This window comes from Electrona antarctica (assembly GCF_951216825.1).
Source record: "Electrona antarctica genome assembly, contig: scaffold_26, whole genome shotgun sequence".
Lineage (NCBI taxonomy): Eukaryota > Metazoa > Chordata > Actinopteri > Myctophiformes > Myctophidae > Electrona > Electrona antarctica.
Genome location: NW_027636995.1, coordinates 3,181,414 through 3,206,715, shown reverse-complemented (window position 1 = coordinate 3,206,715; position 25,302 = coordinate 3,181,414). Strand labels below are relative to the sequence as shown.

Sequence of the window (25,302 nt, the reverse complement as noted above, 5' to 3'; positions counted from 1 at the left end):
TATCAATATCAATAATAAACACAAACACGCCACAAGCACCGACACCCCCGCGCGCGCACACTCACGGGCCACAGAACATTGTTGCCAGGTCTATGCAAACAAGCCCACAAAAAATGCCATACAACACGCTACTCACACACACTACAACACTCGCGGACCTGGCAACACTGAATCCTTTTTCCCATTGGCTACTGTTGCTAATTTGTTGCCACGTCTATGAAAACAAGCACAGAAAATATGCCATTCAACACGCTACTTACACACACTACCACTCGCTTACAATACGCGGACCTGGCAACACTACATTCCCTCTCCCATTTGCTCAAAGCCCACCACGTGACACACACACACACACACCAAAAGTAGAAGAAGAAGAACAACAACACACCGCACACACTGATTCTAACTTGGATGGAGAGCGCCGCGATTACATACACAGTTAAAATAATGCAAACACGACCGTGTCGACACCTGGCGTGGTACAAACGGGACGAACCGAGGCACATATATGGATAAGAACAACAACACTACACACACACGCGCGCGCTGCAACAACGCGCTGCAACACAAAACAGCTACGTACAACGCAGTGTCACTGCAGACACGTGTGTGTGTGTGTGTGTGTGTGTGTGTGTGTGTGTGTGTGTGTGTGTGTGTGTGTGTGTGTGTGTGTGTGTGTGTGTGTGTGCGCGCGCGCGTGCGGGGGGGGGGGGTGTTTGGATCGCCTCGCGATGCAGCTCAAATGGCACGCACACACACACCACAAACGCTAATAATAATACAAAATAAGAACACTACACTAATAACAATAATATCAACAGTACAGAGAACAGTACAGTACACATGAGACATGAGTACAGTACAGAAAGAAAGCTCACATCAGAATAGTAATCCATGTAATAATCATAATAATAATAATAACAAATAAGAACACAACACTAATAACAACAGTACAGAGAACAGTACAGTACACATGAGTACAGTACAGTACAGTACAAAGACTTACAGTACAGTATACTGTTCCTGCGCCTTGCCATGCTCGCTTTCATACGGAAATACACAAAACCAAACAAGGCCACACAGCCAGCTTGGCAACTCTGCGCTTTCCAAGCAAATGCATAAATGAAAACATCATGGCCTTCTTCCCATTTGCGTATCGCATGGCGCTAGGATGAGCGGGCCGAAGGCCCGCGACATTCTAGTAGGCTACATCCAAAAAGAAAAGTCCCATTGGATTGCATTAAACTCACATTGCCACTCACTCACTCCAAAAAAAAATGTTTTGTTTCTGAACCCACCCCCATCTGACCTAGAATAATGTATGGGCTGCTATAGTATGACTTTTAGACTTGAATTAATTAGTGATGCTTATTTTTGAGGGGCGCTATATACAGGTTTAATGTTTGTTTTTAGTTACATGTTTGTTTTAAAAACGGGTAAATTTACATCATATTGTCCCTCTTTACGTCATATTGTCTCTTGTAATGCTTGTAATGCTTGTGTTGGCACCGTTTGTTTTACATCAACATGAGTTAGACTTTAATTATATTAGCGCCCCTCACTTCACGGGTGTGATTTTTATTTTTTACCTGAGAGAGTGTGGCACCTTGTCTTCCCATGTAGTAATGTCAATGTTGACACATCAACCTCCTCTTCCATGTTTTCTTCTTTAATGTGTGTAGGTTGTGGTTCCTCCTTGACCAGACTGGACCTCCTCTCCTCATGTTGTGAGGGTTGTGGTTCCTCCTTGACCAGACTGGACCTCCTCTCCTCATGTTGTGAGGGTTGTGGTTCCTCCTGGACCAGACTGGATGTGCTCTCCTCATGTTCAGGGGAAACCTCTTTACACACAGACACAAGGAGGAGAGAAGAAACCTCTTTACACACAGACACAAGGAGGAGAGAAGAGCTATGACATCAGCACAACTACTCAAAGTGCTTTTCTAAACGTATGACATTTATTCTCCTATTTCTTGATTTGTCAGCTCAACAAACCTGGTTTGTATAATATGACTTGTGGCTGTAAAAGGACGTCCAGAAGTTTGTCTTGTCTCTTCAGCAGAGTTTCTAGTGTCTCCATCTCTCTCTGGAAGAAGCTGAACATGAATCCTGCAGCAGTGCTGAGGCGCTCCAACACAAACACTCTGACAAGCTTCAGCTGACCAACATCACTCTGCTGTTTTTCCAAAACACACAATATCTCCTCTCCCACCGACGTCAGGTGTTCATTTATCGACAGCCTCAGCCTTAGAGAGTCCGTTTGACGCATTCTACCTCGTTTGTAAGACATTTTTCACCACGCTCATTTGTTCCTCGCCGCCATGAAAAACAACACGCATGCACAACAACGTGGTTCGCGCATGCGCAATAGCAGCAGCTTCTTCTTTGCTTTACGGCAGATGGCAACCATGGCAACCAGTTTTTGGTGCATTACCGCCACCTTGTGGCCCAAATCTTGGATCAACCTAAAATCTCTCTTTACTACTAGGCTATATCAAATCCCTCTTTCAACCAATATGTGGTTATGGCACTGCTCAAAAAATGTGATAACTAGTCCTTACCCGTTCAAATATATGAACACCAAATTATCTACACTAGTGTGGGTACAGCGTAGTGATGTAATAGATCCTATTATTGATGTATTTTGAGGTGTAGGCCTAATCAGTCTGGTGTCAGAGGCGCTTGCCCGGTGTTGGGTGAAATCAGAGTAATCTAGTAAGAGAGTGGTGACACGCTTTGATCTCGCCGCAAAGCGGGTACCTATGGGCGATAGTTTCAAACATTGCTCCTATGGCTGGAACTATTCCATTGAGATATAATGAGCACTTCCGCATTCCATTGTTACAATGCCACTTTCCCGTGGGGTGCATACGTTGATTAGACATACCAACAGTCCTACAGTCATTAGTCCGACAACACCGTCACTCCCCGACATGCGCTGCAGTTTAAAAATAACCCATGCTGTGGGTTAAAATCACACGTGGCGGGTTAAATATCACCGTGCCAGTGTGCGGTTAGGACTTAGGGTTAGGTTAGGGTTTTGGATAGGGTCTCGGACTCATGACTGCATAGGACTGTTGGTAGGCGTATAACCAAACATATGGACCCGCAAGTATAGCACAGGAAAGGCGCAATTCTGGGGCACTGGGCAAGTGTGGTTGGCTCGATGGCACAGATTTGGCAATGCCCTTGGGAAATGTAGGCCCCTCCCACTGATTTAGCTAGCCAATTACAATGTCAAGTCACCCCAGCTGTGATCACGTGTAGATGTAAGCACAAGTGATAATACTTGCTGGGCATTTCTGCCTGACGCACCTCCGACGGTGCCATGGTGCTGGCTGCAGGGTCATCAGCCGGGAGCCACCCTTCACAGATGTTTCGCTCCTTTAATCCCGGAACATCTCTGGGTGGTGGAGCAGCGACAGGGACGTCTCCCTGCCGCCCCCTGCAGCCAGCGGAAGGATCCTTGTTCTCCCCACACTCTGTCCCCTGTGTTATTGCTTTTGTGGTTGTGGAATGAGTCCCAAGGGACTATGCATGGCAGGGACGTCCATCTCCCTGAGTCAGGCGTGGGCTGACCGCATACCACAGCATCTCAGGGTGGTGGAATATAGTAGCAGGAAAGGTTCCCTACTGCCCCCTGTCTAAGCTCCTTGTTTTCCCCACGATTTGTCATTTCTCCTGAGCCACAACCAGAAGCTTCCTTGTTCTGCCTCCTCTGCCAGGACTTTGAGGGCATTCTTAAGCTTGGAGCCTTTGATCCCAAGGGACTTTAGTAGCCGCTGGGTGGATGCTCCAGTGTAGCCTCTACACCCGACTTCCACTGGGTATGTGAAGGCTCTCCACCCTGCTTGTGAGCACTCACTTGCCAGCTCTGAATATTTGTCCCTCTTTCTCTCAAAGGCAGCCTCCATTCCCTCCTCCCAAGGAACTGTCAGCTCTACCATGATGACTGTCTTAGTAGAGGTGGACCACAACACGATGTCTGGTCGTAGAGAGGTTGTGGTGATCTCTTGCGGGAACTTCAACTGCCGGTCTAGGTCAGCCCTCATGTTCCACTCGCTTCCAGCTGACAGGAGGGACTGTGGGCTCTTGGTGATGCTCTGCGGCTTGCCCCCTTGCTTGACAAACTGGATCGACCGCTCTGCTGTTCTTGAACTGGCGCCATTTGCTTCCATTCTGCGTACTTCCAGGATTTCAGCCAGTTTCCGCAGAACGCGATCGTGGCGCCATCCATATCGGCCCTGCGTCAAAGCCACTTTACAGCCAGAAAGGATGTGATGCAAGCTTGCGTTCTGGGAGTCACAGAGCTTGCAGGTCACCTCTGTCCCGTACCACACATGCAGATTCCAGGGACTGGGAAGGGTGTCGTATGTGGCCCTGATGAGGAAACTCAGCCTCGCTTGGGGCATTCTCCACATGTCTGCCCATGTAATGACCCTGTTGACTACGGCCTCCCAATTGGTCCATCTCCCTTGTTGCTGTTGGCCCACAGCCTTGATCACATAGCTCTCCTCTTCCATTTTCACCACTTCTGAAACCACAAGGTCTTTCCTTTCCTTCTTTGAGGCTTTGGACCACTTTGTGGGTGCTGTTCCCCAGCCAAAACCAGCCCTGCCAGACTGCACTTGTCCTACCATTTCCTGGTGTTTCAGTCGGACGATGGCCTGGTCTACTGTCTGCATAGCATTCCATTTACGTCCTGTGCGGACTTGGGCCTTGGCGTTGCGGACAGTTGGATCAGGTGAGTCTCTCAGCTCGAACACAAGCCTCACTTTCTCCTGTTTGTAGCCCAGGCTGATGGATTTCAGTGGCAGCTTCAGTGTGGTTCTTCCAAACAGAGCTGTGTTGGAAAGACATCTGGGAAGGCCCAGCCACTTACGGATGTAAGTGTTGGCTTTTGAATCCATCTTGAGGACAGTTGTGGAGGTGATATCACACAACTTTAGGGGCCACATCAAACGATGGAATAGGGTGAACTGGTAACACCAGACCTTGAGTTTCCCTGGGAGAAAGCTTTGGTCAATTTTGTTCAGGCCGTCCAAGAGCTGAGATGTGACTGAGGCAGCCATGTGCTTGTCAGACAGGTCGGCAGTGTAAAGCCTTCCAAGGCTCCGAACAGGTTCATCAACCACACGTGGGATTTCCTCACCATCCACTGAGAATGAGATGTTGTCATTCCTGACTCCTTTCCGGATGGAGAGGCTGCGTGACTTGGTAGGTTTTATTTTCATCCGGGCCCATGTTAGAAGCTCCCCAAGTCTTTTCAGGAGTCTGGAGGTACACACTGCTGTCTGGAGGAGGGTGGTGACGTCATCCATGTAGCTCCGTAGGGCCGGGAGTCGCTGACCTGATTGGGATCTGACTCCTCGGACCATCTGTCTTCCACCAATCAGGATGATCTCAAAGGCTATTGTGAAAAGGATTGGAGAAATGGAGCAACCCATTGCTATCCCCTTCTCTAGCTGGTGCCAACCAGTTGAGACTTCCTGAGTTGTGTAGCAGACTTGGAAGTTGTTAAAGTAGTTCAGTACAAGGCTCTGCATGCAGGGTGGAATATGGAAGAAGTTGAGTGCAAAGCTGATGAGTTGGTGGGGAACCGACCCATAGGCATTTGCAAGATCCAACCAAACCACGTGTAGATCTGCTTTTTTGCGCTTGGCTGTCTGGATTTGCTCCCAGATCATAGCCGAGTGCTCCACGCAGCCAGGGAAACCTGGGACGCCTGCCTTCTGACAACTGGTGTCGATGTAATTGTAAGTAATTAAGAGGGGAATGGGGATTTATCCCCCAAAAAGCATGTGTTTGCAACAAACGTCTAAATATTCCAAATTTGCGGCGCCCCTAATGGAGGATCCACGGCTATCTCCTCATGTCGCGCCGCACGCCCACCCTCAACACCACCCGCGTAAAAATTGTCATTGCACTGCCACTAAAGCCGGCTCCCGTCCAGACTCACAAACAATATCAATATCAATAATAAACACAAACACGCCACAAGCACCGACACCCCCGCGCGCGCACACTCACGGGCCACAGAACATTGTTGCCAGGTCTATGCAAACAAGCCCACAAAAAATGCCATACAACACGCTACTCACACACACTACAACACTCGCGGACCTGGCAACACTGAATCCTTTTTCCCATTGGCTACTGTTGCTAATTTGTTGCCACGTCTATGAAAACAAGCACAGAAAATATGCCATTCAACACGCTACTTACACACACTACCACTCGCTTACAATACGCGGACCTGGCAACACTACATTCCCTCTCCCATTTGCTCAAAGCCCACCACGTGACACACACACACACACCAAAAGTAGAAGAAGAAGAACAACAACACACCGCACACACTGATTCTAACTTGGATGGAGAGCGCCGCGATTACATACAAAATAAAATAATGCAAACACGACCGTGTCGACACCTGGCGTGGTACAAACGGGACGAACCGAGGCGCATATATGGATAAGAACAACAACACTACACGCACACGCGCGCGCTGCAACAACGCGCTGCAACACAAAACAGCTACGTACAACGCAGTGTCACTGCAGACACGTGTGTGTGTGTGTGTGTGTGTGTGTGTGTGTGTGTGTGTGTGTGTGTGCGCGCGCGCGCGCTCGTGTGCGGGGGGGGGGGGGGGGATTTTGGATCGCCTCGCGATGCAGCTCAAATGGCACGCACACACACACCACAAACGCTAATAATAATACAAAATAAGAACACTACACTAATAACAATAATATCAACAGTACAGAGAACAGTACAGTACACATGAGACATGAGTACAGTACAGAAAGAAAGCTCACATCAGAATAGTAATCCATGTAATAATCATAATAATAATAATAAATAAGAACACAACACTAATAACAACTATAATATCAACAGTACAGAGTACAGTACAGTACATCAGAATATTAATCCATGTAATAATAATAATAATAACAAATAAGAACACAACACTAATAACAACAGTACAGAGAACAGTACAGTACACATGAGTACAGTACAGTACAGTACAAAGACTTACAGTACAGTATACTGTTCCTGCGCCTTGCCATGCTCGCTTTCATACGCAAATACACAAAACCAAACAAGGCCACACAGCCAGCTTGGCAACTTTGCGCTTTCCAAGCAAATGCATAAATGAAAACATCATGGCCTTCTTCCCATTTGCGTATCGCATGGCGCTAGGATGAGCGGGCCGAAGGCCCGCGACATTCTAGTAGGCTACATCCAAAAAGAAAAGTCCCATTGGATTGCATTAAACTCACATTGCCACTCACTCACTCCAAAAAAAAATGTTTTGTTTCTGAACCCACCCCCATCTGACCTAGAATAATGTATGGGCTGCTATAGTATGACTTTTAGACTTGAATTAATTAGTGATGCTTATTTTTGAGGGGCGCTATATACAGGTTTAATGTTTGTTTTTAGTTACATGTTTGTTTTAAAAATGGGTAAATTTACATCATATTGTCCCTCTTTACGTCATATTGTCTCTTGTAATGCTTGTAATGCTTGTGTTGGCACCGTTTGTTTTACATCAACATGAGTTAGACTTTAATTATATTAGCGCCCCTAACTTCACGGGTGCGATTTTTATTTTTTTACCTGAGAGAGTGTGGCACCTTGTCTTCCCATGTAGTAATGTCAATGTTGACACATCAACCTCCTCTTCCATGTTTTCCTCTTTAATGTGTGTAGGTTGTGGTTCCTCCTTGACCAGACTGGACCTCCTCTCCTCATGTTGTGAGGGTTGTGGTTCCTCCTTGACCAGACTGGACCTCCTCTCCTCATGTTGTGAGGGCTGTGGTTCCTCCTGGACCAGACTGGACCTCCTCTCCTCATGTTGTGAGGGTTGTGGTTCCTCCTGGACCAGACTGGATGTGCTCTCCTCATGTTCAGGGGAAACCTCTTTACACACAGACACAAGGAGGAGAGAAGAAACCTCTTTACACACAGACACAAGGAGGAGAGAAGAGCTATGGCATCAGCACAACTACTCAAAGTGCTTTTCTAAACGTATGACATTTATTCTCCTATTTCTTGATTTGTCAGCTCAACAAACCTGGTTTGTATAATATGACTTGTGGCTGTAAAAGGACGTCCAGAAGTTTGTCTTGTCTCTTCAGCAGAGTTTCTAGTGTCTCCATCTCTCTCTGGAAGAAGCTGAACATGAATCCTGCAGCAGTGCTGAGGCGCTCCAACACAAACACTCTAACAAGCTTCAGCGCAGCATCACTCTGCTGTTTTTCCAAAACACACAATATCTCCTCTCCCACCGACGTCAGGTGTTCATTTATCGACAGCCTCAGCCTTAGAGAGTCCGTTTGACGCATTCTACCTCGTTTGTAAGACATTTTTCACCACGCTCATTTGTTCCTCGCCGCCATGAAAAACAACACGCATGCACAACAACGTGGTTCGCGCATGCGCAATAGCAGCAGCTTCTACTTTGCTTTACGGCAGATGGCAACCATGGCAACCAGTTTTTGGTGCATTACCGCCACCTTGTGGCCCAAATCTTGGATCAACCTAAAATCTCTCTTTACTACTATGCTATATCAAATCCCTCTTTCAACCAATATGTGGTTATGGCACTGCTCAAAAAATGTGATAACTAGTCCTTACCCGTTCAAATATATGAACACCAAATTATCTACACTAGTGTGGGTACAGCGTAGTGATGTAATAGATCCTATTATTGATGTATTTTGAGGTGTAGGCCTAATCAGTCTGGTGTCAGAGGCACTTGCCCAGTGTTGGGTGAAATCAGAGTAATCTAGTAAGAGAGTGGTGACATGCTTTGATCTCGCCGCAAAGCGGGTACCTATGGGCGATAGTTCCAAACATTGCTCCTATGGCTGGAACTATTCCATTGAGATATAATGAGCACTTCCGCATTCCATTGTTACAATGAGAGTCAACGGGAGTGTCATTACTCTCTTACTAGATTACTCTGGGTGAAATCACCCCTCAGCTAAAGACCCGCGTGCCACTTTCCCGTGGGGTGCATACGTTGATTAGACATAAAAACAATCCTACAGTCATTAGTCCGACAACACCGTCGCTCCCCGACATGCGCTGCAGTTTAAAAGTAACCCATGCTGTGGGTTAAAATCACCCGTGGCGGCTTAAATATCACCGTGCCAGTGTGCGGTTAGGACTTAGGGTTAGGTTAGGGTTTTGGAAAGGGTCTCGGACTCATGACTGCATAGGACTGTTGGTAGGCATATAACATATGGACCCGCAAGTATAGCACAGGAAAGGTGCAATTCTGGGGCACTGGGCAAGTGTGGTTGGCTCGATGGCTGCACAGATTGGGCAATGCCCTTGGGAAATGTAGGCCCCTCCCACTGATTTAGCTAGCCAATTACAATGCTTCGTTTGGCAGGTGTGAAGCCTCATTCGAATCCTAATGCGCAGCAAAGAACCGCATTCTACTTCGACCAAAAACGGGGGTTTCGCTTCGCTTCCAATCGCACTTGATTTCGATTCGGTGCAGGTAGGAATGCAATCCGCAGCAAATAAAGGAAATTAAGCAAACAATGTGGCGGGTGAGGAGTTACCGTGGATAGAAGTGGTCGAATGAGGAGACTGAAGCCCTGATCGAATTGAGGACGAGTACATTAATCAATTGCTTAAGGAAACACATAAAAACACTGCAGTGTATTATAGCCTACAGAATATTCTGTCTGTCTGTCTGTGCGTGCCGTAAACATGGAGTGCTGTCACTGTGTGGGGACTGGGGAGTAGGGACTTTCATCTCGATAAACTTGTAAACATTTTGCGCTGCTGTCTGTTATATCAGTGCGCTCAGCGCTGTGCCTCCATGCCCAAAAGAAAGTGCGTGGCTGCGTGCGTATAGTGTGTGTGTGAGAGAGAGAGGGGGGGGGGTCCAGTCCCAGACGGCACGACAAATGCACGTTATGAGTATAATTTTATCACCATAGATTTCACTGTGTAGGCTAGTTTATGAATGGAACACATTGATAAAGGTCCCCCCTGCTGCATTTCCAATTGCTGCGGATGAGTGTGAAGGCAAACCGCAGCAAATTAAATATGCAAGAATCCCAATCTTTCCGCCCATTCGCATTGAGTCTACCGAAGTATTAGGTGGGAATGTGACCTTACTGTAGCTGTTTAATCAGTGCTGTGAGTCTTTATAGATTATTGTTGCATGGGATTTGGTACAGTTCATAGTGAAATATTGCACCCCATTCGACTGTTATCTCTCTATTGAATAGGCGAAATCATCCGTTATCAGCACCTTTGAATAGGCCCAATATGGCCATACTGGCATACTCACTGTTTCATTATGTCATTATCACCTATTGTCATTATCACTGATTACCTCTTACTTCATTCTGTTTTCACTACATGCACTTGGAGTCTGCATTAAATATTTTGGAGTTTGAAGCTTACATCCCGATTCATGTCCTCAGTGAACGGAGTTTGACTTGCTTTCTGTGGTTGCTACACCCCAGGGAGGACAGTATAGACAGCATTACTAGTATATCTATTTATGAAGGAAATAAGCTAATCGTGATTGACCAAGATAAGGGTACTTAGACATTATCTTCTTAGGTTGTTTTTTCCTGACCACAAATGATACGAATATAATACATAATAATGATAATCAACTTTATTTGTATAGCACCTTTTTGCAACTCAAAGTGCTTTACAAAGCAATAGAGAAATAAAGAAAAGTAAAGACATAACAAAATATTAAAATAATAGCAGTTATGCAATACAGTGAGGACATGAATAACAACTTTTAATGTTAAAAGCTCAACTGAAAGCAAGAGTGTAGAAGTAGGTCTTGAGCAAAAATGTCCACAGAGCCTGCCTGTCGAAGGTATAGTGGTAGTTTGTTCCACGCCGTCAGCCTGTAGAAGCAGAAAGCTGCTTCACCTTGTTTTTTAGTTCTCTTTTAGTATAGGCACATCAATCAGGTCAGCAGTGGAGGACCACTATTACCCGATGTCCGACTTTCTTGAGGCCCAACAACAGTGTTATTTAGACAGATGCCAGGTTCATGGTTCACCTGGTGTCCTAGTTCATTGAGGGCCTACCTACACCATCATTCTGCATTCTAAGTGATTATTTACCTTGCTTATTTTAATTAGCTCTGGATAAGATTGTCTGCTAAATGTCTAATTGGTAAATTGACAAAGTTTAACATGTGGTAATTGTCATATTGTGTGACTCATATATGCTTATATCTATGATGTCTTAAATGTGTAGAAGGAGAAGTAGTCCGCACACTGCTTCGTAGCTCCCACAGGAAATGTATTTATTTAAGGATGAAGTTTCGACCCCTTATGGGTCTTCGCCAGGTATGAGTACAACAAAGTAGGCGTGTTATATACAGATAGGGGCAAGTTTAACAATGAACAAGCCACTGTTTGCAATGACGATAATTACACTGACACACCCACCACGTCTATGAAGTCAGGCCGAGTAGTGTCAAGCCAAGAACACAGTAAAACTACTAGAGGCACTAAGGCCAACTGTTATAATATAATATAAAAGTCAAGGGTAAGGTGGTACAGACTGAGGTACAGAAAAACTGAAAAAAGCGCTACGTGGGTCCTTTATAATAGAAAAGGGTTTCATATAGCAAAGCATTCTGGGGGTTAAAAACACGACCAACGCATTTTGGCCTGCATGGGCCTTCATCAGGGTCAACAGAAAAACTGATTTACTGCAACCAAACACAATATAACACTGCAAAAAAGAAAATCAAAAACAGCCTACATGAAGTGACTAGAATAATAATCCCCTGTATGAGTCCTCATGTGGTAAGTTAGACGACTCTTTACACTAAAGCCTTTGCTACAAACTTTACAAGTAAAGGGTTTTTCCCCTGTAAGTCGTCATGTGCCTTTTTAGATGACAGTTTAACTTAAAGCCTTTGCTACAAACGTTACACGGGCCTTTCCCCTGTATGAGTCCTCATGTGTTTCTTAAGAATACACGCTGCTGCAAAGCTTTTGTTACAAACTTTACAAGTAAATGGTTTTTCCCCAGTATGAGTGGTCATGTGGTAAGTTAGACCCTTCTTACAAACAAAGCCTTTGCTACAAACGTTACAAGTAAAGGGCCTTTCCCCTGCATGAGTCCTCATGTGGCAAGTTAGATTAGTCTTTGCGCCAAAGCCTTTGTTACAAACTATACAAGTAAATGGTTTTTCCCCCGTATGAGTGTTCATGTGGTAAGTTAGAGCTCTCTTAGAAACAAAGCCTTTGCTACAAACATTACAAGTAAAGGGCTTAGCCTTTTCCCCTGTATGACTCATCATGTGAACTTTCAGAATACTCATTTTATAAAAGCCTTTCCCACAAACTTCACATGTAAAGGGCCTTTCCCCTGCATGAGTCCTCATGTGGCTAGTTAGATTAGTCATTGCACCATAGCCTTTGTTACAAACTTTACAAGTAAAGGGCTTTTCTCCTGTATGAGTCCTCATGTGAACTTTTAGACTTCCTTTTTCAGACATACCTTTCCCACAAACATCACATGTAAAGGGCTTTTCTCCTGTATGAGTCCTCATGTGCACTTTTAGATAACTTTTATGAACAAAGCCTTTGCTACAAACTTTACAAGTAAATGGTTTTTCCCCCGTATGAGTGGTCATGTGGAAAGTTAGACCTTGCTTACTACAAATGCCTTTGCTACAAACTTTACAAGTAAATGTTTTTTCCATGTCCCCCATATGAGTGGACATGTGATAAGTTAGACCTTGCTTCATACGAAAGCCTTTGCTACAAACTTTACAAGTAAATGGCTTTTCCCCCGTATGAGTGGTCATGTGGTAAGTTAGATCCCTCTTAGAGACAAAGCCTTTGCTACAAACGTTACAAGTAAAGGGCTTTTCCCCTGTATGACTCATCATGTGAACTTTCAGAATACTCATTTTAGAAAAGCCTTTCCCACAAACTTCACATGTAAAGGGCTTTTCTCCTGTATGAGTCCTTTTTTCCATTGCCCCCATATGAGTGGTCATGTGATAAGTTAGACCGTGCTTGGTACCAAAGCCTTTGCTACAAACTTTACAAGTAAATGGTTTTTCCATTTCCCCCATATGAGTGGTCATGTGGTTAGTTAGACCACGCTTAGTACCAAAGCCTTTGCTACAAACTTTACAAGTAAAGGGCTTTTCTCCTGTATGAGTCCTCATGTGCTCTCTTAGATGGTGCACATAACCAAAGCCTTTGCTACAAACGTCACATGTAAAGGGCTTTTCTCCTGTATGAGTCCTCATGTGAACTTTTAGATTACTTTTTACATTAAAGCCTTTGCTACAAACGTTACAAGTGAAGGGCCTTTCCCCTGTATGAGTCCTCATGTGGTCTCTTAGAATAAATTTGTTACTAAAGCATTTGCCACAAACTGTACAAGTAAATGGCTTTTCCCCATCCCCTGTATGAGTCCTCATGTGCTGGTTAAGATCTGCCTTCGTATTACACATTTTGCCACACTCTGTACAACTAAACATTTTCTTCCCTGTGTGACTCCTAATGGAATCAGTTTGTTTTGTTGTTTTCAGATCCTGGGACAGCTTGTTGCTCAACGTCCAGGCTTGACCTTTCACATTTTGTGTCTTGTGTGATGTCGGTGTGTTTAAATCTGATGCACCTTCCCTAGTCTCCTCTAACTCATCACTGTCTTCAGTGTCAGATTTATTGTCTGATTCAGGAGAGTTTAAAGACAGCTGGTTATCACTAGTTGGCTCCCACTCATCACTGTCAGATGCATTGTCCGATTCAGAAGAGTGTAAAGAGAGGAGCTGGTTATCACCAGTTGGTTGTGATGTTCCACAGTCCTCTACATCAGCTTGTGTATTCATGTGTTGGGTTGAAGTGCTGGCTAGAGGCTCTGTCTCTCTGCCTCCATCATCATCATCATCATCATCATCACTTTGCACTGCAAGTAATGTCAATGTTGACCCGTCATCCTCCACTGATCTCCTCTCCTGATGTTCAGGGGAAAGCTCTTCTTTAGGCAAAAGATAAAATGAAAGAAATCCATTAAATGTTGAACTTAACATTTTCCATGCAGTGTTTCCTCTGTTGTACTACAAGGAAGTAAACACTTCAGACAAACATTTCCTCCAACTACCACGGGAGATGTTAGCCATGGTGATGCTCGTTCTTAACGAGCATGATGGCAGACTAACCAATTTAGGCGTGGAAAAAAAACGTTCGCTCTGAAAGAATATTCAAAGATTTGTGCCGCATTTTTACGATTTTTCAAAAATAGCAGACCTACAAGCTCGTAGCGTGGCGCGCTATGAGGTTGTAGATCATAATGCTTCATAATGCTTAGTTAAAACACCAAAAGGGGTTCCCGTCCAGAATGGGTCAAAGTGCTCATCTCCGGGGCCACGGATGTTCGAATTTTGCACAGGTGGGTATTAGCACCCGTGCATCCCGTAATCTTCAATAAAAAGAATTTTAATCCGATCTGTGGCCATTTTCTCAAGTTATATATCAGAGTGCAATACACCTCCCAACCGATATGGGTGCGTTGAAAGCATGGTGAAAGACTGAGAAACTGGCCGGCGGTGGGATACAAAAAATATACGCATAATGCAAGGTTGCTAAAACCCACCCGAGCAAAATTCTAACATCCGTGGCCCCGGGGTGAGCACTTTATATTTGAAATCAGAATGTTCATGTAGACTTAAATGTTGTAAATGTAGCAAGGTGCCCAAAACAGGCTGCAGTAGCGTCATGACAGTCACGTTTCAGGGCTAGGAGAAACAAAATCAACTCGATCAACTTTAACGTCATTCTCATTTATCCACAATTCTACTGTACTCTGTGCTGTACTACTCTGTATTGGACTGTACTCTGTTCTGCACTGTACTCTGTACTGTACACTAAACTGTACTATACAGGGCTCTCGGAGAGAACACCTGGACCACTTTGGTGCAGACCTAACAACTGCAACGAAAGGTAAGAAAGCCTTCTAGCATGGAATTATCCTTTAAGTAATGAAGGAGGTTCTTCAATGTGGTGCAACACATTTACGTTTATTTTACTGCACTGATCTGAATACTACTTCCAGCTGTCTGTCATACAATACAGTCAATAGAAATCAGTACAGTAACTGTAAAGAGTAAAATACTCTGTCTAAAAGCACCATTCCAATAGTTATAAACACAAACACCTTTGTTATAAACATAATATTTCAAGTGCCAAACCAGGCAAGGATCTAGTCCTACACCTACAACATAGCAGAACAAAATAAAACATACTGGTTTCCAGGTGGTCGTCAGGTTCCTGTTTCTGTACAGTGCAGGCTGGTTGTGGAGAACTCATGTTCACCTGCAGGCTGGACTCCACACACTGGTCTGGAATGAAGGAATTGAAGGACTTAAACATAAAGAAAGTATAAATATGAAACGTGGAATGCCTGAGAAATAGCCTATATGTATAATAGTGTGATCTTGTGATATGGTGTGATAAGAATAGCTGCAGATCATTTATAATCATTCTGGCACCTGAGCACATGTATGTGTACGCATCACCAGACAGCACCAACACTCATCCTCTTAATTTGAACACAAACCGTTACGTCCATTTATTAAGAATCAAAAGTGTGAAAACAGAAAAAGAATCATGTCATAATCTTAACTGACAAATATGATATACAATTAATGAACTATGACGTCAATGCATTCGTCGTCATAGCTTCTCTGTGAGACTAGTTATTTATGTAACATCAATTCACTGCAAAAAAATAAATAAACTTGCAACAATGAAATAATGTAACATTAAGCGCACACAAGCCAATGTTGATTTCGTCGACTAAAACTGACGAAGAATGTTCGTCGACTACCCCTTTTCACTGTCAAAAAATAAATGGAAACTACATGAAATCTAAGCTAAGATGACTAAAAGTAAGACTAAACTAAAAAGGGACTAGTGGACAAGAGATCCAGTATAAGTAAGACAAGTCATTTTACACTTGGTTGCATGCTTAAAATAGCCGATCTACAAACTCCCAAAATGTGATGACGGCTATGGCCGCTTTTAGCCGAAGGAGTGTTTTTATTTTTGCAAAACTAATGCTTGGAATGGATTCAGAATGATGAAACCCCCCTAGTTTGACATGTCACATGCTACTTAAAGGGATATTTCACTTTCAAAAAAACTTTGTCATTTCATCATCTACTCAGTCTTATATGAACACCCCGGGCAGTTCCTAAGTTGCTTGATTCAGTATTTAGATATTTGATATTCATTTTACCTGCCCCGCCCCCTTCCTATACAAACCCATTATAACTTAAAACTCAATTTTAACCATGATTTAACAGATTCATCAAAAACACCTAAACTTTTATCTGTTGACTGATATTGTCCTTCTAATATGAGGGGCCGTGTTGTTAATTTATTTTTAATAATTATTGCAGCTCCAGCTCCTCCTCACAAAATCAAAAGAAATATAGCTGCAAGCAGCGATAAGGCGGGACCAAGAAAGACGACAATACGCAATAAGAACAATATGCACAAATAACAATCATGGGCTGAGTTTTCGGTACCCATATTTGAACACACAACCTCGTGGTCCAACGGCGAGAGCTCTACCAACTGAGCTATGCAGACACAGTCAGTTGACTCATTCTAAACAGTAACATCATTCAGTATTCATATAGGTATTAGGTGCAGAAGAAGTTTCACAAAACAGCAATTTTCATTGGTTCATAAAAACTTCATTTTTTCACTTAGAAAAAATGTGCTACGATTATTTGTCCGTATAGGTCCAAAGTTCACGTGTAGAAGTTTTCGTGCATTTTGAGCAAAGATTCTGGGAGGAGTTACATTTGAACTGTTTTTCATATAATTCAAAATGGCGGGTGATCTAAAGGTCAGAGGTCAAAAGTCAGCACATGAAAGTTGTTCGGCATGAAGAGAGTTTGCAAGTTTTGCATCAATTGAGTGCTATAGCGCCACCATTTGGCCAATCATGAAGGGCTTCGCATAGTCACCGTTTGGCATGGTCCTCTATCATGTTGACAAGTTTTGCGAAAACCGACCGGTTCAGTCAGAACAGCTATTTTTGGCGAGAAGGAGAAGAAGTACTGATCATATAATTCAAAATGGCGGGTGATCTAAAGGTCAGAGGTCAAAAGTCAGAACACGAAAGTTGTTCAGCATGAGGAGACGCATATGGGTATCAAAGTGTCATTGCCAACGGTCAAACGGTTCATGAGCTATGCACGTTCAAAGTTAGCATTTTCAATTGAGTGCTATAGCGCCACCATTTGGCCAATCGTCTTGGGCTTCGCATATTCACCGTTTGGCATGGCCCTCTACCAGATTACCGCGTTTCGCGAAAACCGACTGCACCATTCAGTCAGAACAGCTATTTTTGGCGGAAGGAGAAGAAGAAGGAGAAGAAGAAAAATAAACACAAAAACAATAAGTGACCAAAGACACTACGTGACTTCTTGGTCCCTAATAAGTGACCAAAGCCACTTTGTGACTTCTTGGTCCCTTAATTATAAAAAATAAATGAAAACAGTAAATGACAAACCACGGCCCCCTCACGTATTACGACATTATCAGTCAACAGAAAATAGGTTGGGTGTTTTCGATGAATCTATCATGGTTAAAATGGAGTTTTTTTTTTGTGATTAGTATTTTATTGGATTTTCTTTTTCAGACACAAACACAACACCCACAATACCAGTAACAACAATACAGAACAAACAAACAAGGACAAAATAAAATAAAAAAAGCGTTTGACACAAATCGACAGTCACATTACAAAAAATAAGAAAAAGACACAACTAGGAGGGAAGGAAGGGGAGGGGAGGCTGTGTTCTTCTCGATAGAGACATATATGTGAGCAGGCGAGGATCTACTGTAGGGGGGGCAGCCAGTAGTCTGTCATTACGTAGTGCTATCATACAGAAGGAATCTGTCCCACTTCTGGTGGAACTGATCTATCCTATTTTTCATAGAGAATGATACTCTTTCATATGACGCTGTACTGTTTAGTAAGTTATGCCATTCTGTAATTGATGGTACGTGGGCTGATTTCCATAATTGGACTAGCAGCCTCCTGCCCAGCATTATGGCTGTTTGGATCCATTCCACGTGTGTGGAAGGAGTTATATCTTTAAGAATAGAAGGATCTCCTAGTATAAATAAGCGGATATCGAGAGGGATATCTTGACCAATGATTCTCTCAATAAGATCATGTATTTGTGTCCAAAAATCTTGTACCCTGGGGCACTTCCATAAGACATGGGTCAACGTACCTTCGTTCGGGCACTCCCAGCATCCTGGATCATTTTTGAGCTTTGCTCTATGTAATTTAGAAGGGGTCCAATACATTCTATTAAAGATTTTAAACTGAATTAGCCTAGTGCGAATATTGCGCGACATATGCTTTGAATTGCCTAGTATGTTGACCCATTCTTTTTCTGTAAAAGTAGTTTGCATGTCTTTTTCCCATACCATTTTCAGAGCACTAGTAGTACTAACTTTCTCCAGCAACATCGAGTAGTAGAGCGATGCTTCATGACCCCTACCGTAGCTAGTGATAATAGAAGAGGGAGTCTTCCCATTCTGAGGGACCAAGGAGCTTCTAGACATTTTTCTCAACAGGCTTTGAAGTTGGACATAATGCCAGTATTGTTGTCTATTTAGGTTAAATTCTGCCTGTAGGTCATTAAATGATTTGAGTTCCTGGTCTCTGTAGAGGTCACCAAGCACCGCCACTCCCTTTTCCACCCATTCCTTCCAATAGATGGAGGATCTGCCAATATGTATACGAGAATTAAGCCATATGCTAGAAGTCTTATTTAATAATGGATCAAAGTTAAGAATTTTAGCTGCCTTGTTCCAGACCCCCTTCAGACATGTCAACACTGGGTGAGACTGTACACTTGAAGGTAGGGAGGCCGAGGCATAGGCCTTCAAGGGGAGAGCAGAACACTGATATCCTTCCACGTCAAACCACGGGGGGGCACGTTCGGGGGGAAGTGACCACTGTGCCAAATGCCGTAGGCAAAAGGCATAGTGGTACAAAAGTAGATTCGGTATCCCTAAACCACCTTGATCCACCCTGTTCTGAAGTTTCTTGAGACATATCCTAGGTCGTTTCCCCTCCCACAGAAAAAGGCTACACAACTGGTTGTACTTGTGGAAGTACTTCATGGGAACCTCAACGGGCAATGATTGTAAAATATAGTTAAATTTGGGAGCTACAGTCATTTTTAGCACATTCGCTTTTGCCCACAAAGAGAGACGAAGAGGTGCCCATCGTTCTATGTCAAGCTTAAATTTTTCAAATAGGGGTTCTATGTTAACCTTTATGAGATCTGACAGATTAGATGGGAATACAACTCCAAGATAGCCTAGGCCCTGCGTTGGCCATCTAAAGTTTCCTGATTGGAACAGGGTTCTGGGGCAGTATGATGTGAGGGGCAACGCTTCACATTTAGACCAATTTATTTTGTAGCCTGAGAGTCTAGAAAATGAATTAATAATAGACAACAGTGTGGGGACAGAGGTTTCTGGTTTGCTTACCATAGTCAAAATGTCATCTGCATATAGCATTACCTTATGTGCTATTGGGCCCACTTGTATGCCAGGAAAATTCGGGTCCAGGCGAATGGCCGCTGCCAGCGGTTCTAGGGCGAGCGCAAAGAGGGCAGGAGAGGCAGGGTCTCCTTGGCGAACCCCTCTACCCAGCTTGAAATATGAAGAAATTAACCCATTGGTTGTTACAGCTGCTGTAGGTTCTCTATATATCAAGCGAAGAAATTTAAGAAAGGGTTCTCCAATTCCAAAGTGCTTTAGGACTGTAAATAAATACCCCCACTCGACCCTGTCAAACGCCTTTTCGGCATCTAATGACAGGGCTGCAACAGGCTCCGCCTCTTCCCTGACAAACCACATTAAGTCAATTAGACGTCGTATATTGTCTGTAGAGTAGCGATTACGCACAAACCCCACTTGATCGGGATGAACCAAGAAGGGGACAGCTTTATTTAGTCTATTAGCAAGGATTTTTGAGAAAATCCGACTATCATAATTAGTCAGAGAAATGGGTCGATAATTACGACAGTCTGTGGGGTCTTTATCTTTTTTCAAAATAAGGGTGATTATAGCTTGGGAGAGTGTCGGCGGAAGCATGCCTCTTTCCAGCGAGTCGTTGTACATGTCAAGCATCATTGGAGCAAGTTCATCTGCAAAATGTTTGAAAAATTCAGCGGTAAAGCCATCAGGGCCGGGGGCCTTGCCTACGGGTAGTGTCTGTATGATTTCTACAATCTCTTTAACTGTTATTGGAGTATCAAGTTTTTGTTTCTGTTCCGTCGACAGAGTTGGAAGATTTAATTTGGAAAGAAATACATTTATTTCTATCTGCTCTACCTCTGATTCTGATTTATAAAGATTCTCATAGAATTCTCTAAAGGTGGTGTTGATTTCAGTAGTACTTGTGTGTAATGTCCCCTGATGATCTTGTACTGCAGGAATAGCGCTATGGGCCTCTTGCTGTTTAATATAATTAGCCAACATGCGCCCAGCCTTATCGCCCTCCTCAAAGAATTGCTGACGAGCCCTGAACAATGAGAATTCGACCTTCTGTGACAGCAGAGTATTATATTCGTATTTAAGTTTAGAGAGTTTGCGTAGATTGTCTTCCGACATACAGGCTTTAAAGTTGTTCTCAGCTATCTTCACTTCCTTTTCAAGGTTAAGAATCTCTGACGCTCTCTCTCTCTTTTTATGGGAAGCATATTTAATTATAAAACCCCTGAGAAAAGCCTTTATTGTTTCCCATGCTGTTGATGGAGATGGGGCTGTGGGTATATTGGTTTCCCTGAATAAATTCATCTGTTCTTGTAATAATAGTCTAAAGTTGATATCCTGTAGTAGACTTGAGTTTAGTCGCCATCTTAGTGATTTTACTTTACCAATGCTGCCAAATGGCAAGAGGAGAAGAGTCACTTCTGCATGGTCTGATACTATAATAGGCCCTATGTCACATGAGACAATAGATGGTAAAAGGGAATGAGATATCAGGAAGTAATCTATTCTAGTGTAAATCCGATGACAGGGGGAGTAAAATGTATAATCCCTACTAGTAGGCTTCAATAATCTCCATACGTCCACTAGGCCTAGGTCTTTACAAATATTGTTTAATATTTCGACGGCTCTACGGCTTTTGTAACTTATGGCATTGCTACGGTCCTTGTCCTTATCAAAAACCTGATTAAAGTCTCCACCTAATATAATAGGGTAATTATGCCCGTTATCCATCTCTCCCATTCTAAATTCCAACATTCCAAAGAAGGCAGGGTCGTCTAGATTAGGGGCGTATACGTTGGCCAATATCAAATGGTGGCCTTGAATTTCGGCTTCAATAATAATCATTCTTCCCTGATCATCGGTAAACACTTTATTGCTCTTAAACTGAAGATGTTTATGCACCAGGATCGCAACACCTCTACTATTACTTGAACCAACGGAATAAAAAACCTGACCCACCCAGTCCCTCCGTAATCTCTTATTATCGGATTCTAATAAATGTGTTTCTTGGAGGAAAACGATGTCATATTTCCTTGCTTTTAAAGTATTCAATATTTTCTTCCTTTTTACCAATTGACCCATCCCTTTCGTATTCCAGCTACATAGGCTTAGCCCCCCCCTACGATCCTGCCCGCTCATCCGTTAGCTTGAAACCAAAATACCACACAGCCTCAGAGTTGGGGAGGGGGGGTGAAGAAACAAAAGGAAAAAACATATCAAAAACAAAAACAACAATACAAACCAAACCTTGGAGCCAAAGTGCTCCACCCAGTGTGCCTTAGTGATAGGCACTAACACAAAACAAATGCGTCTGTGAAACGCTCCCTTTTCAAGGCCGCTTGACTAATAACTAATAACGGCACCACATACTCAATATATAAAAAAAAAAAACATGTATAGCCTGCTTGGTCACCCGCTGGCATATAGTAACGCTCGTCCCCCCACCCTATCCCATAACTTTATTTATTCTCCGCTCTGCCTTATTTTATTTCCGATACCACTTTCTGAAGGACTGCTAATATACTAAACTAAATTGCCTCAGCACCAAGGCCCTTCCTGCCGATCAGACAGGACACGGTTCATAGCATGAGTTAATGTATTTTCCACTACTTTTTTAATGGGTTATTGGTGTTTTAACAATTTGTGGAGAGAGAAGAAAAAGAGGGAAAATGAGTAAATCAATCCTATTAGTAATTATTATTATTCTCTGTACTCCCCCCCCCCCCCCCCCCCCTCTCCCTTAGGTTATACATTGGGATCAGCCTGATGCTTGTTAAATGGAGCGATATCCTGTTAGCCTACCCAGGGAGTTGTCAGTCCGTTGAGAGAGGCATCGGAAACGACCATTAGAAATCGTTACGTCCCTAATTTACCAGAAATTGATTAGAAATCGTTACGTCCCTAATTTACCAGAAAATAAATAAATAAATAAATAATAATAACAATAACAACAACAGTAATTATCATCATTATTACCGTCATTATCACAACCAATGTATTTTAGAGGCAGCAGCAGAGTATTCACATTGATTGATAAAGTTGGCATGTAATAAAAATAATAATAATGAATAAAAAATACCCCCTATCAGTCCAGCATAAGAATACATAATACAATTAATAGGAGAAAAAAAGATTGGTATCAGGGAGAGAAAAAAAATAAATAATAATAATACCGCAGTTCCTCACTGTATCTCTACCAGCATATCCCCTGCCCTCCCCCCGCCCCACACACGCACGCACGCACGCACACACACACACACACACACACACACACACACACACACACACACACACACACACACACACACACACACACACACACACACACACACACACACACACACACACACACACACACACACACACACACACACACACACAATAATCATGTAGGCCTACAAATCAGATGCCATGATGATCCCCATTTGTCCATTTTGACAACATATATATAGCTGCAACTTAATCAATGCATGGGGCGATCATTGGAATCATGTCCTTTAAAATGGAGTTTTAACGCATTTAGGCCTGACGTCGAAATTAAAAAAAAAACTCTTCTGAATCATGACAGTTTTCTGAAATACCTCATGTTTCTATATCAGTGGTGCTCAATATTTCATGTCAAGGAACCCAAAAATGATATGTAATTGGCCGCCGACCCCCATCTGAAAATATGTTGCTCCAGGGACCTCCCAGATGTCCTCCCTGATTTGAGTTAAAAACATTCGCTATGAAAGAATATATATTCAAAGATTTGAGCCATATTTTCAAGATTTTTCAAAAATAGCAGACCTACGAGCTCGTACTGCGGCACTCGGTGCCACGCTATGAGCTTGTAGATCTGTCATTTTTAAATAGCTAAAGCATAACATAATGCTTAAAACACCAAAAAGGGTTCCCGCCCAAAATGAGTTAAGTTATAATGGGTTTGTATAGGGAGGGGGCAAAGCAGCTAAAAATCTAATATTTAAATACTGACTGAAGCAACTTAAAAACTGTCTTGGGTGTTCACATAAGACTGAGTAGATGATGAAATGACCAAAAGTTTTAACGTGAGTTAGACTAATTATTATTAGCGCCCCTCACTTCACATATTTTTTACCTGAGAGAGTGTGGCACCTTGTCTTCCCATGTAGTAATGTCAATGTTGACACATCAACCTCCTCTTCCATGTTTTCCTCTTTAATGTGTGTAGGTTGTGGTTCCTCCTTGACCAGACTGGACCTCCTCTCCTCATGTTGTGGTTCCTCCTTGACCAGACTGGACCTCCTCTCCTCATGTTCAGGGGAAACCTCTTTACACACAGACACAAGGAGGAGAGAAGAGCTATATCATCAGCACAACTACTCAAAGTGCTTCTCCAAACGTATGACATTTATTCTCCTATTTGTTGATTTGTCAGCTTAACAAACCTGGTTTGTATAATATGACTTGTGGCTGTAAAAGGACGTCCAGAAGTTTGTCTTGTCTCTTCGGCAGAGTTTCTAGTGTCTCCATCTCTCTCTGGAAGAGGCTGAACATGAATCCTGCAGCAGTGCTGAGGCGCTCCAACACAAACACTCTGACAAGCTTCAGCTGACCAGCATCACTCTGCTGTTTTTCCAAAACACACAATATTTCCTCTCCCACCGACGTCAGGTGTTCATTTATCGACAGCCTCAGCCTTAGAGAGTCCGTTTGACGCATTCTACCTCGTTTGTAAGACATTTTTCACCACGCTCATTTGTTCCTCGCCGCCATGAAAAACAACACGCATGCACAACAACGTGGTTCGCGCATGCGCAATAGCAGCAGCTTCTCTTTGCTTTACGGCAGATGGCAAACATGGCAACCAGATTTGGTCCATTACCGCCACCTTGTGATCAACCTAAAATCTATCTTTACTACTAGGCTATATCAAATCCCTCTTTCAACCAATATGTGGTTATGGCACTGCTCAAAAAATATGATAACTAGTCCTTACCCGTTCAAATATATGAACACCAAATTATCTACAGTGTGGGTACAGCGTAGTGATGTAATAGATCCTATTATTGATGTATTTTGAGGTGTAGGCCTAATCAGTCTGGTGTCAGAGGTGCTTGCCCGGTGTTGGGTGAAATCACCCCTCAGCTAAAGACCAGTGTGCCACTTTCCCGTGGGGTGCATACGCTGATTAGACATACCAACAGTCCTACAGTCATTAATCCGACAACACCGTCGCTCCCCGACATGCGCTGCAGTTTAAAAGTAACCCATGCTACGGGTTTAAAACATGTGTTGCGGGTTAAAACTAGCCTATGCTGCGGGTTTAAAATCACCCGTGGCTCCTGACATGTGGTGCGGGTTAAAAGTAACCCGTGGCGGGTTAAATATCACTGTGCCAGCGTGCGGTTAGGACTTAGGGTTAGGTTAGGGTTTTGGATAGGGTCTCGGACTCATGACTGCATAGGACTGTTGGTAGGCCTATAACCAAACATATGGACCCGCAAGTATAGCACAGGAAAGGTGCAGTTCTGGGGCACTGGGCAAGTGTGGTTGGCTCGATGGCACAGATTGGGCAATGCCCTTGGGAAATATAGGCCCCTCCCGCTGATTTAGCTAGCCAATTACAATGTCAAGTCACCCCAGCTGTGATCACATGTAAGTAATTAAGAGGGGAATGGGGATTTATCCCCCAAAAAGCATGTGTTTGCAACAAACGTCTAAAAATTCCGCATTTGCGGCGCCCCTATGGATGAAAATGAAAATG

General features: G+C 43.4%; 1 protein-coding gene across 2 annotated transcripts in view; it reads right to left on the bottom strand.

Annotated features, from left to right (window-relative positions):
* The window catches only part of LOC306919536 (uncharacterized protein), a 50,601-nt gene extending 36,942 nt beyond the window's left edge, over positions 1-13,659 (bottom strand). Inside the window, exon 1 of one of the 2 annotated variants that reach the window (XM_079532300.1) lies at positions 12,502-13,659. In XM_079532300.1, the coding sequence (XP_079388426.1) occupies positions 12,502-13,516 (1,015 nt within the window). In that variant the 5' untranslated portion in view covers positions 13,517-13,659. Of the gene's footprint in view, positions 1-11,808 lie in introns of those variants that run through there. The other variant, XM_079532301.1, reaches the window with a different exon arrangement.
* Positions 13,660-25,302: the final 11,643 nt, after the last annotated feature.